Source organism: Rhinatrema bivittatum, chromosome 16, assembly GCF_901001135.1.
Source record: "Rhinatrema bivittatum chromosome 16, aRhiBiv1.1, whole genome shotgun sequence".
Lineage (NCBI taxonomy): Eukaryota > Metazoa > Chordata > Amphibia > Gymnophiona > Rhinatrematidae > Rhinatrema > Rhinatrema bivittatum.
This window is the reverse complement of record NC_042630.1, coordinates 42,392,499-42,411,363: the sequence shown is the minus strand read 5'-3', so window position 1 is coordinate 42,411,363 and position 18,865 is coordinate 42,392,499. Positions and strand designations below refer to the sequence as shown.

Sequence of the window (18,865 nt, the reverse complement as noted above, 5' to 3'; positions counted from 1 at the left end):
ATGCCCACCTACAACTTATGTGGTTAAAATGTAAGGGCCCGATTCATGAATGCTTTTCTTCCATTCTGTGTCTATCAGAAAAAAGCTTAGTGAATCAAGCCCTAATAGAGGTAAGTGATTTATGCAGCTAAGTGGTGCCATTGAACATAGGCACATATTCAGCGAGCTGCTACTTAGCCAGATAAGTCCCACGTATTCGTCTAAATAGCCGTGACCTCTTTGAAATTAAAGTTTCAAGACTTTTTTCACTGCCTCTATAAACTCTTTATTCCGTAAGCTGTAGATTACTGGATTCAGCAAAGGAGTCACAGAAGTATAGAGTACAGCCACTGCCTTATCCACATTCAATGGATGCTTCCCTGAGGGCCTGATGTACATATACATAGCAACTCCAAAGTACATGATCACCACAGTGAGATGGGAGGCACAGGTGGAAAAGGCTTTATAACGCCCAGGTGAAGAAGGGATTCTTATTATGGTCTGAATAATGAAAATGTAAGAGATGCAGATCAAGGAGAAGGTAATGAGGAGCCCTACTGCAGGGATTATAGAGATGGTTACTTCAGTCACAAAGTCCCTTAAGCAAGAAAGTTCTAATAGAGGTCCTGAATCACACAGGAAGTGATCAATTTTATTATCCCCACAGAAGGGTAACTGCACTATTACATTTATAGGCACCAAATTCAAGAGGAACCCATTGATCCAGCAGGATGCAGCAAGGCAGAAGCATACCCTGCTGCTCATTAACACATGGTAGCGGAGGGGGTGGCAGATGGCGAGATATCGATCATAACCCATGACGGTGATAAGGAAACACTCAGTTGAACCCAAGGAGAAGAAAAAATAATACTGCAAGAAGCAGCCAGCAAAGGAAATACAGTTATTTTGAGACAGAAAGCCAGACAGCATTTTCGGAATAATGCTAGTTGTATACCATATTTCAGCAAAAGACAAGTTGCCCAGGAAGATGTACATGGGCTTGTGAAGAGACGTGTTGAACCAAACCAACATGATGATCATTACGTTCCCAACTAAAGTAAGAGTGTAGATCAGTAAGAACAGCGTAAATAGAACAGCGTGTGCATCCCCATTGATGGAGAGAGTATGGAGAATAAATTCTTTTATTTTTGTCTGGTTTACTTCCCGCATCAGTCCAAAATGTAACCTGAAAGGAGAAAGAACAGATAAAGCACAAGAAAGGGAAGTTTTTTTGCTAATTCAATTAATAGTTTATTCCAAAGACTGTTTCCTGATATTCTGTTAAAGACTGTTTCCTGATATTCTGTTTTTAATATTTTTATTCCTTTTCTGGAAAGAACAAACATTTATTATTGATAAATTATAGCAAGGAAAAATGGTAACATTTCTATAGAAGAATCAGGATCAGAACTGTTCTACATGGATGTGAAGTATGGTAAATTTCACACTCTGTGTGGTCCTTCCTGGAACTTTGTACTTATGGGCCTGCAAGCGATAATTTTATGCAAAGTCTTAAATGATTGATGATATTCCTTACTGTCTTAACACATCTCCGAGAGTCTGCAGACCAAGTTGAAGTTTGACATCTGCTGGTTGCAGTCTTTTATACGTGCTATCAACAAAGGCAGTGAATCTTGCAGAGCATCAAGAATCAATTATTGCTAGAGATGTGCATTTGCTTTTCCCAAATTAGATGATTTCAACAAAATCGACTAATTTGGCATGGTTCAGGGACGACGAAAACACATAGTTCGTGTTAGCATGCACTAACATTTTAAAGTTAGTGCACACTAACTACGTTAGCTCACTCTAACGGGAGTTAGCATGCACTAACTCCCGTCAGGGCACGCTAAGATGAAAATCGGGAGCCCACAAAAAAAAAAAAAAAAGAACCCAAACCGTGGGAAAAACAAAATTTCCCGTGGAGGCTCGAAAATGAAGCCCAAACCGAAAAAACCCCCCAATGCTCATCTCTAATTATTGCAATAGTTGGACCCATTCTATGGGAATGCTTTGCCTGAGGACTTAAGAAAAAAGCAAGGTTTATTATCTTTCAGAAAGGAACTAAATTGTTTGGGAAGTGTTTGGGACCTAGCTACTAATCCAATTCAATCTAATGACTACGTGCAATAAAAAGTATTTTATTCTATTAGTTTTAGGTCTCCCTGCATAAGGTTTTCTGAGTATTCTTTTAATTATAATTATGTATGATTTTAGCTATAAATCACCAATATCATTGGATTATTGCAGCATATAAATGCAAATAAATAAATAAATATGTGAAAAATGCCCCTTATTTCCCTAGAGAAAGTTTTGCCACGTGGGTTCTGTACAACTGTTTCTACAAAGTACGCAGCGATAAAGTAGGCATAGAGATTTGCAAAAGAGATCTCTGCGTGTAGTTTACTATCCCCCCCTTCTGACCTTGTTCTTTTTTGCTGCTGGTAAACAAATGCACATTTTTCTCAGCAAACATAACATTTCCTCACAGAGAAAGATGAGAAACTTTGAAACACACTTTCTAAGTGCTTAATCTCTGTCCTGTTTACTTGTATAACATTTTTTAAAATTTGCCTCCAAGAAGGCTTTACCAAGATCATTCAGAACAGCGCTATCCTCACATCTTATATCATTTCCTGACCCAGAAGCTATGTTTATGGCAGCATCTTTCTGTCAAAATTCAGTTTTAAGTGATACATTTCCCTACAATATTAAATTATAACATTTTATGTGACATAGAATCCCTTTAGACCATTAAGGTGTTCTATACTGTCTCTTTTATAGTTTTAACCCTAATTATGGACTCTTGTTTATGGCTGTGATACAATAGTAATAACATGCAAATCAATCAAATCAGATTCTTTTCTCCTGCTGAGCTTCTGCACCTTCCATCCTCATTACATAAGAAAATGCTGAATGTTCCATGAAAAATACAGGAATTTACATGGGAAAATTCTAGAAATCATCATGAAAGAGTTGTACATACAGATATAAATAGAGATTAAGCAAAAGTAGCTATCAGGTGGCCAGTCCTAATTGGTTTCTATCAAGAGCTTTTAAGCACAGATACAATTAAAGTTGTGGATATGGATTTTGGTGAAACTTGCATCAGAGCACTTGATGAAGGACCAATGTTTCAGCAAACTGCCCACCTTGTTTGAAAATCACCCCAGGACAGCATGGACAGCTGTAGAATAGCTCTTCAGCATAAGCCCAATGCAGTTGTCTCCATGGTACACTTAAAACAGAAATTTCAGCATTTGAAGCTGGAGAATATTTCTTTACCAGAAACTCATGTAGTCCTCAAATTGTTACATATAAAGGAAGGAATACAACATGGACAGCTGACAAATAGATCTTCATCAGAACCCCGTGTAGGCATCATACTAATATACAGCAGCAGATGAATGAGCTCATGGCTATGCTGAAAAATACAAAGCAAAGGATCTAAGACAGGGTTAGATTTATCTTATGGGGAATCCAGCTGTCACTGAAACTCCATGGGTTGTTTAAAGAAGGTTAAAAATCCTGGATAAAATTTGAAATCCCGTGCTTCCACGAAGCAATGCACTAAGCAAACTTATCTGAGCTTTGAGATGTGTTGCAAAATCTAAAAAATAAATGAGGGAATAATTTTTATGTGTAGTGATTCAAAAGTAGAGAGTATCCTCCCTTTGTGCGTGCTCTCCATAGTTTGTCTGCTTTTCTGTCAGCTGATGACTGCTTTGGGGTTCTGAATAGTACAGCACCACCTATGGTTTTCTTACATTTATAAATGTGGAAGCAGCAGAGCAATGGTGAGGAGACATCTTTCTGTAAATACAGTGTTTTATAAAAATTAGAATACAGTTAAATCCTTTCATTTCAATTGCCAAATGCATCCTCTAAAGAGGGAAACTGCTGGCCCTGTAGATTTACAACACTTTTTATATCTGATTTTATTGTTTTTCTTCTTTCTTTTTTTGTTAAAATGCTATGATCTACGCTTTCCCCCTTATTGAGGGGAATGCTGAACTCCACATCTAGAAACTATAAAGTAAAGAAAGTTTTGTAGATAGATGAGAGGTTAAAGATGACTTTCCCATTTGATTTGGTCACTGATTATCTACTCCAGAGGTTATTGTATTTGGGGGTCTAAGGGGATCTCTGAGGTAATAATTGCACAATAAGAACATAAGAACATAAGAACATAAGAAATTGCCATGCTGGGTCAGAACAAGGGTCCATCAAGCCCAGCATCCTGTTTCCAACAGAGGCCAAACCAGGCCAGAAGAACCTGACAATTACCCAAACACTAAGAAGATCTAAATTAAGTCCCCCTCTTGTTGATTCCAGGGCAAGCTGCACCATGAAACAGTCATTTACGCATCTAAAACTTTTACCTCCCTTCTATGAGCTGATAATACATTCACCCAATCAATATTGGGGTAACTGAAATCCTACTCACACAAGGGAGTCAGCGGTTAACCACAACACATAATCAAATAACCAAAAATGTGGAACCCAAAAAACAGCACCCCGATCAATAGCCCACGAAGGTGCCAGCAAGCCCCGACGCCATGCGCCACCCTCAAGCAGACACCAACTGGTCCCATCCATCATCCACCCCCATCATCACCCTATTGACTTAACTTGATACCCCTACCAATTTGTATACCATTTGCCCGTTCTAGATGGCATACACCCCAAGGTTCTGAGATAACTCATACATGAAATTTCAGTCCTATTACAAGTAATTTGTAACCTATCATTGAAATTGTTGATTGTACCTGAAAACCTAGAAGGTGACCAATGTAACCCTAATATTTAAAAAGGGCTCCAGGGGAGATAGGGAAACTATAGATCAGTGAGCTTGACTTCGGTGCCGGGAAAAATCATGGAAACTGTTATAAAGAATAAAATCACAGAATATTTAGATAGACATGGTTTAATGGGACACAAACAGGACATCTTTTTTCACAAATCTGCCTCATTTTTTTAGAAGGGGAAATTAATAAACATGTGGATAAAGGTGAACCAGTAGATGTAGGGTACTTGGATTTTTCAGATTTTCAGTGTTTGACAAAGTCCTCCATAAGTGGTTTCTAAGAAGTCAAGGGAAAAGAGATAATGTCCTTTTGTGGATTACAAACTGGTTAAAAGACCAGGAAACAGAGAACAGGATTAAATGGTCAATTTTTTCAGTGAATTGAGGTAAACAGTGGAGTGCCTCAGGGATCTGTACTTGGACCGAAGCTTTATAATATATTTATAAATGATCTGGAAAAGGAAATGACAAATGAGGTGATGAAATTTACAGAAGGTACAAAATTATTCAGAGTAGTTAAATAACAAGAAGATAGTATTAAATTGCAGGAGGACCTTGCAAGCTGGAAGATTGGGCATCCAAATGGCAGAAGAAATTTAATGTGGAAAAGTGCAAGGTGATGTATTAAGGGAAAAATAACTCATGCTATAGTTGCATGATGTTAGATTCATGCTAGGAGTTACCACCCAGAAAAAAGATCTAGGCATCATAAAGGAGAATATATTAAATTGTTGGCTCAGTGTGCTGTGATGGTCAAAAAAGTAGAATATTAGGAATTAATTGAAAGGGAATGGTTAATAAAACATAGAATGTCATAATAACACTATCACTTCATGGTGAGACCACAGCTTGAATACTGTACGCAGTTCTGGTCACTGCATATCAAAAAAGATATAGCTGCACTAGAGAAGTAACAGAGAAAGGCGACACAAATAAAAAAGGGGATGGAACGGATGCCCTATGAGAAAAGGCTAAAGAGGTTACAGCTGTTCAGCTTGGAGAAGAGAAGGATGATGGGTGATATGTTAGAGGTCTATAAAATCATGAGAGGACTAGAATGGATAAATGTGAATCAGTTGTTTATACTTTCAGATAATACAAATACTAGGGGGCAATCCATGAGGTTAGCAATTAGGATATTAAAAACAAAATCGAACAAAATTGTTTTTCACTCAGCACCGAGCTTTGGAATTCATTGCCAGAGGATGTGATTAAGGCATTTAGTGGAGCTGGGTTGAAAAAAGGCTTGGATAATTTCCTAGAGAAGGAGTCCATCAGCTGCTGTTAGTCAAGATGATTTAGGAAACAGCCAATATTTATTACCGGCTTTAGTAGCATGGGATCTCTTTAATGTTTGGTACTTGTCACCTGGATTACCATTGTTGGAAACAGGATGCTGACCCAGTATGGAAATTTCTTACGTTCTTATGTTCTTGATAGAAGTAAGGTTGATCATTTTACAGTATTTTGGCATTTTGTTTTGGTACCATTGAATAGTTCCTTACCTTGGTAATTTTTTAGGAAAGAAAAGAATAAAAATGAGTCACTGTGCTACTTACGGTGAATGAGGTTTCAAACTCTTCAGGATTTCATTCTTGAAGAAAAATTTGATAATTCAATATTTGGCTTCATAAACCAGGCAGACGAATGATTTACTGTGCAGGTTAGGAACATGTGAGAAGTGAAGAGTGAATCCTTTGCCACAGCTTTACCTCTGCCACTCCAGTCTCTTTCAGTCCATGGTTTCAGCCAGAGGCTGAGAATCTCCCGCTATTTTTTAGAAGAACTGAATCGATGAATGTCTCCCTCATTCCATTTTTATATAGGCTTTTATTTGTAGCAGGCTGGCAGGCCCAGAGAGACCAAACAGGATGGTTTTAACCACTGGAGAATATCAAAAGTTTGCTAGAAGCTCTGTGCCTGGTGGATATAATTATTCTATCATTACCCACATAAATTATGTTTGGGTTCTTTCTATTAAAGTGTTTCTGACAACAGGGAATACAGTGGTTAAAGATAAATAATTAGTTTGTGTTAACACCAGGATGGCCTGGGATCTGGTCCTGCAGATGCTTTCCAAATAAATTAAAGAAATAGAGGAGATATCAGTTACACCAGTTTTTATTATTTTTATTAAGCAATAGGAGTCACAGATTACCATGTGCCATGTATGTGTCCAGCAGTACAGGTGATTGCAAAATGTTGTAGGGAGCATTAGCATGAAAGACTAAATCTGAGAGAGCTTGAGTTGGAAAGGCTCATGACAAGAAGTCAGGATACAAAATGTATGTTTGGACAATGAATATTTTGTTCAATCTATTTTGGCTCAAGGGTGCATCCCCCCCCCCCCCCCCCCCCCCCCCCCCCACACACACACACATAATAAAATATATGCATGAATGTCCCCCAAAGACTTTTCTCCAACTCTTCAGATGATAGGAGTGCATGACTTTATGTTCATGGAATTGTTTTACCCTTTGAGTTGTCACAGAGAATTCTCCCCTTGGGAACATGTTTAACTGAGCTGCCTTTTCACAGGATTATTGCAAGGCCCAAGTGGGGAGAGAGGAGTTGGCCTCTCTTTTAGCTTTGCCACTCACTTCTCTTCATGTACACATTAGGAATGTGCAGTCAGGTCATGTTATATTTCTAAACAAAATTGTGTTTATTATTCATTGTATGTTTTGCATTTATGGGCCCACCCAGCTCCTATTTTCAATATAATCTTGTGCCTTATTGTTAGAGTAGCGGTCTACAAACCAGGAAAACGAGGGCTCAAATCCCACTGCCTCTCCTTGTGATCTTGGGTAAGTCACTTTACGCTCCGTTGCCTTGGGTATAAACAGGGACAGTAACTTTCAAATCAGTGCATGGTCGCACATTTGTATGCATACACCGGCTCGTGTCCAGGGGCATGGCCATTCTATAACATATACATGCATAGGTGTGCATGTTAAAATAGCCTGGCTGGTCACACATGTGGACGCAATCTCACTTCTACCTCTGAAATCTGTGGATTTTAAAAGGGGAAAGCACCTACACCATCCTCAGTTTTAACAGTTCATTCTCCACCCCCTCCACCCTTCATTCCACCCAGTTAGTACCAATCCTTAAAACCCCACAGATATGCCTGGTTTTCATTAACTTTTAACTTATATGGCATCTATATTAGAAGGAAAGTTACAATCAGAGGATCCCAGCATGTACCTGTATGCATAAGTATTTATGAGGTAAATTCAAGTTAATGCCCATGCACTACCTAGACTACGCTCATACCCATGTCCCTTTTTTGGAACTTTTCATGTGTGCGTGCAGTGACAAATACACACATATCCAGGCAGCTTTTAAAATCCGCTCAGCATGCCCCAGCACAGTTTGGGCACATAGCTCCTATTTTCGGCACGTGCTGGGCTTTTAAAATTCACCTTAAAATTATTTATTTTGTTTTATTTTTGTGAATATTTTATTGTACTCCCCATACTAAGGAGGAGCCGGCAATAAATGTTTTTAAATAAAATAAATAAATATATTACTTTATGCAAATATACACTGTAATTGTTGCAGAATTATGTGAGCCTTGCCACGAACTCTACCACCAAGCTGCTCAGGGTAACGGGTTGCCATAATTAAAATTCATAGAGTAGCCAACGAAGCCATGAAGGATGTGGAACACACCATTTCATGTAATGAGATTCTCCATGTCGCTATCTTCACAATGAGTATTCTGCAGCAGAGCTGCAGAAATAGAAAAATGCAGAAATAGAGAAAAATGACCCATATTTCTTTTTACCAAAAATCCTGAAATCAGAATATAACTATTCACAGGTCCATTTTGTCTCCGGGAGTAAACTCTTAAAGTGGCAGAGTGACTTGACCAAGAAAATCTGACATGAAACCAAAACTTCCTCTCTTATGTAGTTTTATTGCAAAATGTATATCTCTAACAGTAAAACCTAAAATTCACTTTGCTCTCCCCATCCTACATAGGCAGCTTTTTATATACTTTTTATTTATCAATACACACATACATAGCCAATCAATACATTTTAATTTGATTACCCATTTCCTTGCATCATATTCTCATGGCTTCATCACCTCATAGAGCCAATCATGGATTGGGTTTATTCCTTCATCCAAATATATAATGATTAGTAATTAGTATGATGTAAGCTATAATGCATTCCTTTTCTCCATTTTAAATCTTATCCACCATTTAAGATCCAAGGACAAGATGTCCTTTTGTCCTTGATCTTAGATGGAGCATCATGTAGTGTTTTTCTCTCTTTCAAGTGGAAAACATGTTTATCTCCTATGAAATGGGGAACATTAGCCGTTTCATTTATGATTTCATCCCAGGTTCGGCCTTAAAATAATTCTTCAGACAGTTATTACTTAATCAATCATTTCTTAAACAGATCATTAGACAAATGCAAAAACAAATTGCTTAGCTCTGCTTTCTGTTTCACAGCATTACTTTTTACAGTACTGGCCTAGTAACGAAGATCCTAACCCACCCAGAGGGTCTTTTCTATTCTAATTCCACAGAGCCAAAGCAGCAAACATTGGTGAGGCAGTCAAATTTCTTAACTCTTCCCCGGTGCAAAGAGGCAAGATTGACCTGGATTTACTACAATCTGAGGGCTGGAGAAAGATAGGTTGGATGGATTAGGTTGGATGGATTAGATGGATCATTGAAAATATAGATACTGCAGTGCACCAAAATATAGATAGATGGATATGTATATACAGGTCTGTGTATGTACTGTATATGATAAAAATAGATGGACTTATGCTCTCAATAGGCATACATCAGACTCCCCAGCAGATCTCCTGCACTCGGGCCGTCAGCTGCCAGTAATCAAAATGGTGCCGATTGCCTTTGCCCTTACTTTGTCACAGGGGCTAATGGTGCCATTGGTCAGTCCCTGTCACATGGTAGGAGCACAAGATGGCGCTGGCCATCCATTGCTCCTACCATGTGACAGGGGCTGACCAATGGCACTGGTAGCCCCTGTGACATAGAAGGTCAAAGGCTATCGGTGCCATTTTGAATACCGGCAGCTAAGGGTGTGAGTGCTAGAGATGAGCTTCATTTTTTACTACTGGGCTGTTTTTTGAGTCGGACACTTCGGTGGTAAAGTTTGGTTTTCCTCGGTTAGTTTTTAAAAAACTAAATGAGGAAAACCAAAACAGGCCCAAAAAACAACGCGGGAAAACGAAGCTAAAAAAAAACCCCACCCCAAGCATTAAAACGTACTATAAAACATTAAATACAACCCCCCCCCCCCCACCACCACCATCCCGATCCCTCCAAGACTTACCAACATCCCTGGTGGTCCAGCGGGGTCCCGCGACTGATTTATCCCTCCATGCCCGGCGTGCCTGCCTTGCTCAAAATGGCGCCGATAGCCTCTGACCTATGTCACAGGGGCTACCGGCACCATTGGTCAGCCCCTGTCACATGCACGGATGGCCGGGGTGGGTTTTAGGGTTGTTTTGGTGTGCTGGTTTACCCGCCCTCCCCCGATAAAACGATTTTTTAACCAAAAAAACCATGACGATCAGATTCCTCCCCCCCTCAGCCAAAATCGATCGTTAAGACGATCGATCACACGATACACATCCCTAATGCCTCATACAAAGTGGAAGGCAAAGTTAAAGCCAGCCGTAAGTACCCCGACTACAGAGCAGGGACAGAGGACTGTGACTGATTGGATGAACTCCCCGCAGATGACGCCTGTTGAGGGGGTCGCTATAGGGGCAGAAATGGAGCAAGATCTGTCCCTATTGGCTGATAATATCTCTTTGAGTCCAGGAGCACTTGGCATTCCACTACCTCCTGGTAAGGAAGGGGTTATACCCCTTAGCCTTCCAGAAAACTCCCAGGACAAGTTAGGAAATTTGGAAGAAATCAGTGGAATAATACAGGGAAAGGAAGTATTGGACAAAATAACTTTGCCTCCAGCAATTATAGTACAAGAAGATGAAGGGAATAACCTAGCGACATCCTTAAGTGCCCCTAAGGAGACTATGAAAAAAACAAAAGGAAAAAATATTCAAGAAATAATAGTAAGGACTACATCTATAACGATGGATACTTTGTGGAATGTTTTGACAAAACTGGACTCTTCTATTAAAAACTTAACTAAAGCAGTAAATGAAACAAATAGAAAGTTAAAAATAATTCAGAAGCTTTGATTATTCAGCAAAAACAAATTAATATGGTTGAACAGCGCCTATTGCAGGTGGAAAAAATACAAGTTCAACAAATCAAAGCAGAAGATGAAATACAAAGGAAGATTGAAAATGAGAATTATTCACGTGTTTTAAATTTGAGAATTATTAATTTTCCTTTTATTCTTAAAACAATGCCTATAGAATTGTTCAGAATGTATGTCATAAAAATCTTGAATATTCCAGAACAAAGTATGCCTACAATTGTTAGAGCATTTTATATAAGTAATACAGTTAAGATGAAAGAACAGGCTCAAACTGTGAAGGATAATAAGGTAGGGGAAAATCATAGAATTAATGTTGAATGTTCAATAGATTTGTCAGATTTTTTAGAAAAATCACAAGATGAGATAGTGGTTGAAAAAACAGGTACTATGCTAGTAACATTTGCATTTATTTCTTATAGAGACATCATTTTAAAATATATTTTTTTCCGAAATAGGTTAATAACCTTTTATGGGAATAAAATTTGGATATATAGATAATATATATATATATATAAATAACTAACAGTGATGAGAAAGACAGAAAGAAAGAAAAAAAGGTGAAAGAATCCATCTGGAACTAAGAGGGGAGGGGCAGTTGTGATCCTTGATTGGGAGACCCGCCCCCCCCTCTGATGTCACTGAGGACTGTGACGGACATTAAACGGCGCCAGAACACCGGGTGCCTACGCACAGGGATGCCACACACCATCACCAGCGGGCTCCCTGAAATAACTAACAGTGATGAGAAAGACAGAAAGAAAGAAAAAAAGGTGAAAGAATCCATCTGGAACTGAGAGGGGAGGGGCAGTTGTGATCCTTGATTGGGAGACCCGCCCCCCCCCCCTCTGATGTCACTGAGGACTGTGACGGACATTAAACGGCGCCAGAACACCAGGCGTCGCGCGCTGAAGGGGCACTCCCCTTTGTGCATCCCTTCGTGCATCCCGTAGTGTTAGCCATTCCCCATGTTCTTTTATATCCCTTGTTAACAATCCCCATATTTAAATGTTTAATGTATTTGACAAAGGTAACGCATAAGTTCCTGAAAATTTTGTTTAAATGTAAACCGATGTGATATGTAAAATCGAACACCGGTATATAAAAGTAAATAAATAAATAAATAAATAAATAAATATCCGGATCTAGTTAAAATTACACAGACTAGGAGGAAGAAATTCCTTGAGTTAAGGCCAAAAGTAATTGAAAGGGGAGGTTAATTTATTCTCCGGTATCCTTATAAGTGTGAAATTAAATTAAATGGGCAAAACTATCAAGTCACTGAGCCAGAACATCTTAGAACACTTCTGGGAGATTGAAGGAATGTTAGAATAGAGTAGATAAGGGGAAGAACCTACTTTTCTTATTTTATGTTTTTCAAAAAAATGCTCATAAATTTTGATGCTTCTCTAAGTTTACTTCAAATACAGATGGATGTAAAGGAGGATAATTTACTTCTATAAGTATTCCCTATTTTCTTTCTTTTTGGATAATGCATTTATCTGTAATTTCTATATTGCAAGTTATTCTTGTATTATATGTTAAAATTATAAATAAAGAATTAAAAAAAATAAAGGTCCATTCAGTCTGCCCAGCAAGCTTCTTATGATAATATCTTGTGCCATGCAGCTTACCCCCATGGTTCTTTTAAGGGTAGTCTGTTTTGTTAAACCCATGCCTTATGATAAGGATAGTAATATTTATAATCAAATCCAATGCATAATTAAACTGGAATTCATTGCCAGAATATGTGTTAAAAGCAGTTAGTTTAGCTGGGTTTAAAAAAGGGCTAGAAAAGTTTCTGGAAGTAAAATCCATTATTGAGGTGGACTCAGGGAAATCCACTGCTTATCCCAGGGATAAGCAGCATGAAATGTGTCCAATGTCTTGGATCCTGCCAAATACTTTTGACCTTGATTGGCCACTGTTAGAAACAGGATACTGGACTTGATGGACTTTTGATCTGACCTGTAGGGCAAATCTTATATTCTTATAATGAGGAGAAGCCCACTTCTTAGCCATTCCAGTCACCCCAAGATTCCAGAACTGTGGTCCCTAAAACTAGGTCCTACCATCCTACTTACAGCATTGTTATCCATGAAAAGTGACAGTCTAATGCACTGGACTGGGCTCGTGACATTGGGTGGCTAGATATACATAGCTAGTTGATTCAGGATTAGGATTCCAAACTCTCTCTCACCCTGACAAAGGAAAAGGTGTCAGACATCTTCTGGTTGTGATTCTACTAGACATCAAACAGGGAGAAGTGGCATACCAACTCTCACAGGGCTGCTGACAAGCTCTGTGGGTCTCCTGACTGTTTTTGTCAAGGGCCTTGAGGATGAAGGCATGCTATCTGCTTCTTGGTCTCTATTCGCTTATCCAACCTGTAGAAAAGCATGAGCCATGATCATCTCCCAAATGATTTGAATGTGTGACCTGATGTAAGTCCCCCATTTCAAATACTCAGCTATGTCCCAGAGGGTGTGCTTCTTCTTCTTCTACAGGTCTTGATCCCTGAACACAGACTGGCAACTCGAAAGATCGAGAACTTCCCCCTCAAGCTGTTCAATCCCAGCATCGTGCCTCCTGCTCACGCCTCTGGCTTACTCTTGAGACAGAACTTTCCATGTCCCACCACTGACTCAATGAGAAGACGTCTGCCTTAAAGCCATGCCAATTATTCTAAAATTCCTGAACTGACATCACGAAGCCTAGGTCCTCCAGTATGGCATTATTAAAGTGCCAATAGGTTGCTCATAACTCTGCTGACTCCCTACTGTCATGGTCACAGCATTATGATCCATGAATGGTGCCAGTCTAATGGCACTAGACTGGGCTTGAGAAATTAGTTTATATCTAGCCATAAGTTTTATAACAGTTTCAAGCTCCTCCAGTGACTTGAGAATAACATCAATAAAGGATGGTTTTTAGCATAGGCACACTAAATGTAAACAGCTGTAGGGTTGAGCTCCGGAGGGTCCAGGTACTCAACTTCCTGAGAAGGGAAAGGTATGCTGTGAACTTTCTCCAAGAGACCCACTCTACTTTCACAGATGAGGTCAACTGGCTTCTGGAGTGATGTGGCAGTGTCTTCTTCAACCACCTCACTGCTAATCTTGTACACCAGTGATGCTGTTTGAAGAGACTTTTCAGCCTGAGATGCTCTATGAGGAGTCCGCCAGGAAGACAGCTGCAAATCAAGGTCGAGCTGAAGTGCAGAAAAAATAATTTACTTAACATGTACACTATGAGTGCAGGGCCCAGTAGGCAGCAGTTCTTCAACTGGATGTCTACCTATCTTGATAGCTTGGAGGTCAATGAGGCTATGGTGCTCGGGGGTAAATTTTAACTGCATCCTCGAGGCCATAACCAGAAACCTCCAGGAGCCAAATCAGAGCTCATCAGCTGTCAGTCAATTTGGGATTGGGACACCACACTCTCACCCTGACAAAGGTGAAGGTGTCAGACATCTCAGAGTGGTATTCTCACCAGATGTCAACCCGGGAGATGCAGCAGACCAACTCCCTCAGGGCAACTGATGAGCCATGTAACTTGACCTGCTATGGAGGAGGTGTAACTTAAAAAAATAAAAGAAATTATCCATTTCTTACAGGGTTTGGGGTAACTGGAAGGAGTGTAGACTATCAAACCAGTGAGGTTTGCAGGACCTAGCTCTTAACTGGGTGAACTGGTGGACAAATTGGTGAAAGTGGAAATCACGTGGTCACGCACCCAATATAAAATACCCTGATTTATGTGATCAAATCGCCTTTTACGTGTTTAGGCACTCAGTCACTTATAATTGGGCATATATGTGAGCATGCTCAGGGTATTTTAGAACATGCGTGTATAAGTGTATGCAACTTATAATATCGGCATGTATCTGGGCAGTCACAGACTCAGACACTGGTTGGAAAGAGAAGTATGTTGCAAGCTAAACGCAGGGCCAATCCCCTCTCCCCATCTACCCCTGCAATAACTTTTCAAATATTTAATCTTTTCCCCAAGGTATGAATTTTCTGTGAAGGGGGAGCAACAAATTCTCCACCGATATTTTTCATGAACATAAAGAAATATGGGCCTGTTGTCTGAAAAGTGCACAAGAAGGAGTGGGAAAAAGTCCTTGGTCAAATTCATGCACATCTATTTTTTTTCTGAAGAAAACACCTGAACCCTTCTGCCAAAATACATTGAACAAACTATTCACTATTGAAATCTAAAAGGTGAATTTTAAAATAGATGTGAATGCACAAAGTAGCAGATGTGCGTGCTAATAATGTTTATTCACATTAGTGCTATTTTATAAAGCCTGCTCTTACACACACAAGAATCGGTGAGCGAATAACTTTGTTTGAAAAAAAAAAGGGCCAGATTAGGGGAGGGCAACAGTAACAGTTTTATAACTTGCAAGCTGAATGCGTGTATGGCTGTTATCTGCGCATATTTACTAGAGATGTGGTTCGTTTATCACCAGAATTAGAAAAACCACAACGAACTTTCCTAATTCCTTGTGGTTTCGGAGACCCCGAAACCCGAAAAGAATTTTCCCCGAAAATTTCGTTTTCGGGTTTGCATGGGGAAAGTGACACTTTTTTTTTTTTAATTAAAAACCACCCCAAACATTTAAATAAACTATAATACAACACCCCCCCCCCCCCGATCCCGATCCCTCCCCAAGACTTACTAAGTACATCCCTGGTGGTCCAGCGCGGTCCCCGGGTTCCATTTGCCCTCCGTGCCCGTGGTAATTCAAGCCGTGCTGTTTAAAATGGTGCCGAATAGCCTCTGAACTACCATGTCACAGGGGCTACCGGCGCCATTGGTCAGCCCCTGTCACATGGCCATCAGCGCAATCTTGTGCTCCTGTCATGTGACTGGAGCTGACCAATGGCGCCGGTAGCCCCTGTAACATAGTATGGGCAAAGGCTATCGGCGCCATTTTGATTACTGGCAGCCGACAACGAAATCGCTTTCGGACCCCCACTGGACCCCCAGGGATTATTGGCAAGCCTTGGGGGGGTCAGGAGAGGGCTCTTGACCCCCCCAAGGCTTGCCAATAATCCCTGGGGGTCCAGTGGGGGTCCGAAAGCGATTTCATTGTCGGCTGCCAGTAATCAAAATGGCGCCGATAGCCTTTGCCCATACTATGTCACAGAGGCTTTCGGCGCCATTGGTCAGCTCCAGTCACATGACAGGAGCACAAGATGGCGCTGATGGCCATGTGACAGGGGCTGACCAATGGCGCCGGTAGCCCCTGTGACATGGTAGTTCAGAGGCTATTCGGCACAATTTTAAACAGCACGGCTTGAATTACCACGGGCACGGAGGGCAAATGGAACCCGGGGACCGTGCTGGACCACTAGGGATGTACTTAGTAAGTCTTGGGGAAGGATCGGGATGGGGGGGTAATTTGTATTTATGAAAAAACGGATTTTAAATGCTTGGGGTGGGTTTTTTTTAAGCTTTCCTTTGCCGTTTCGTTTTTTGGCCCGGTTTCCGGTTTCCTCGTTCCGTTTTTCAAAAAACGAAACGAGAAAACCCGAAATTTACCACGAGGTATCCGAGTCAAAAAACAACCCGGCAGAAAAAACCGAACCACATCTCTAATATTTACTAGGGATGTGCATTCGTTTGCAACGAAATAGGAAATAGAGACGATATTTCCTATTTCATTGTGTTTCGGGGTGGCAACGAAACAATAAGAAAACCCAAGAAATTTCATGAGGTTTTCTTATCGTATTTTGGGAGGTGAGAAAGGGTACATTAAAAAAAAAAAAAAAAAACAATCCACCCCAAACCTTCAAATTTAATTAATTGCAAAGATGGTGCCGGCCGTCCATTGCTCCTACCATGTGACAGGGGCCGACCAATGGCACCGGTAGCCCCTGTAACATAGTAAGGGCAGATGCTATCGGTGCCATTTTGAATACCGGCAGCCAACAGCCCAAGTGCAGGAGATTGCTCCAGGACCCCGCTGGACCACCAGGGACTTTTGTCAAGTCTTGGGGAGGGGGGCAGGAGAGCGGGGTTTATTCGTTAGTGATACGTTGTATTCGTGGGGGTTTGCCATATGTTTCGTGACCCCCACGAATACAACGAATACGGCATACACTTTGCGGATTGCCAATACGTTGCAAACGAATGCACACTCCTACCAGGTTATGCTTTATCAGTCTGTTTGCATTTGCCCATGAGGAAGGGAGTGATCCTTCTGAAACATTGCAATGCTGGGTTGATTAAGAAGGTTATTTTGTAAAATCTGGGACATTTCATCATACACACATTAATACTTTCTTTTGAAAATTTATGTTTGACACGTGTCACTTATCCTGGTGCAAAAATTAGCATGCAGAAAAGTTTATTTTATTAACACAAAATTGGTCAAAAAATATCTTTATATTGTATTTGCAGATCAAAAATTCTTAAAAAATAAGCAAAAGGTATAGATATATCTATGTTCAAGTCATGAATAACTGATGAGCACATTTTATTACATGTGTGCATGAAGGAAATTACCAATTTTACCAGTTAGCCCATCACTTGAAGTTAATTAAATTTAAATGATTGGGATGAAACCAATGAATGGATCGGGGCCCCCGAGAACAGATGCATTGGATTTGGGTCCTAACGAATACAAATACCGAATGGGACAAATCCGTCCCTGCTGCACATCCCTATAACCGATATATGTCATGGAGAAATGAATGAGATTCCAAGCAGCAGTACTATAATTTAAAAAAACGCTGCAAGTGCACGAGAAGTATTCTTTTAATTTCAGAGAAATCTAAATGCTGCCAGCAGAGCAGAAGCATACCTATGTCCAAATCATGAATGACAAAGTTGAGCTTATAAAGCATTGCATCCCTTAGTGTGCTTATACCTGTGCTTTATGATGGTCATTCATGTTCTTTGATATATATGAGCCTTTGATACACATCTATATTTTCAAAGTGAGATCATTATTGGAGTTTGTGTAATTCTTACACTTTGGGGTTTTACAGTGTTGAGTAAAATTAGAAACATGCATGCGCGCTAGGCATATTTTATATAATGTGTGCACACTTGTGGGGAGAGTATAAAATTAATGCATATGTGAGCTTATACTCACATACGTGTACATATGGGCACAATGCTCATTTTAAAGTTACCATCTAAATTTTGAATCCTTTTTGTCTTGTACCTTTGAAAAACAAACTTTCACAAAGTTACTCTTTCATAGCAACATATCCCACAAATCTTTACAGTCACCAATATTGCTGGCCACATACATAGAACATGAAAATCTACAAATCTTGTTATGATCCTGCTTAGATGGGATGTGTGAATTATGTTACTTATTAATATAATGAGAAGAAATGATTATATTGATATCTACTCTATCTCTTCATTTTTTTTAAATCCTTCTGCAGTCCTAAGTCCCATGCCAGCATTCTGTTTAAGCAAACTAATAATTTATGATCAACCACTGTATTCCCTGATGTCGGAAACAATTGTAATGGAAAGAGCCACCCAAACATACATTCTATAGAAACCTGTGCATGTAATTGCAGAATAACTAATTACCTCTACAAGGCACTGAAATTCCTCCAAGTTTTAAGATTCTTCCATGATTAAAGCCTTGATGTTTGGGCTCTCTGGGTACTGCCAGCCTGATAAAAAAAAAAATCTCTATAAAATCAGGAGGAAGGAGGCCATCATCATCTGTGTTCCCCTAATAAAGGAGCAGGAGATTCTCAACCTGTGGCTGAAACCAGGGACTCAAGAGAGCGGCGTTGGAGAGGTAAAGCTGCAGCAGAGGATTTACTCATTGCAAGCTGACTTCCCACCCATTCCAAACCTGCACATCAAATCCTTCTTC

At 40.0% G+C, this 18,865-nt stretch overlaps 1 protein-coding gene across 1 annotated transcript in view; it reads right to left on the bottom strand.

Annotated features, from left to right (window-relative positions):
* Positions 1-225: 225 nt before the first annotated feature.
* LOC115077527 (olfactory receptor 1020-like) overlaps positions 226-18,865 on the bottom strand; it is a 28,147-nt gene continuing 9,507 nt past the window's right edge. Inside the window, exons 2-3 of the mRNA XM_029579820.1 lie at positions 13,995-14,215; positions 226-1,165 (exon numbers count right to left, since the gene is read on the bottom strand). Of these exons, the coding sequence (XP_029435680.1) occupies positions 226-1,165; positions 13,995-14,215 (1,161 nt within the window). The remainder of the gene's footprint in view (positions 1,166-13,994; positions 14,216-18,865) is intronic.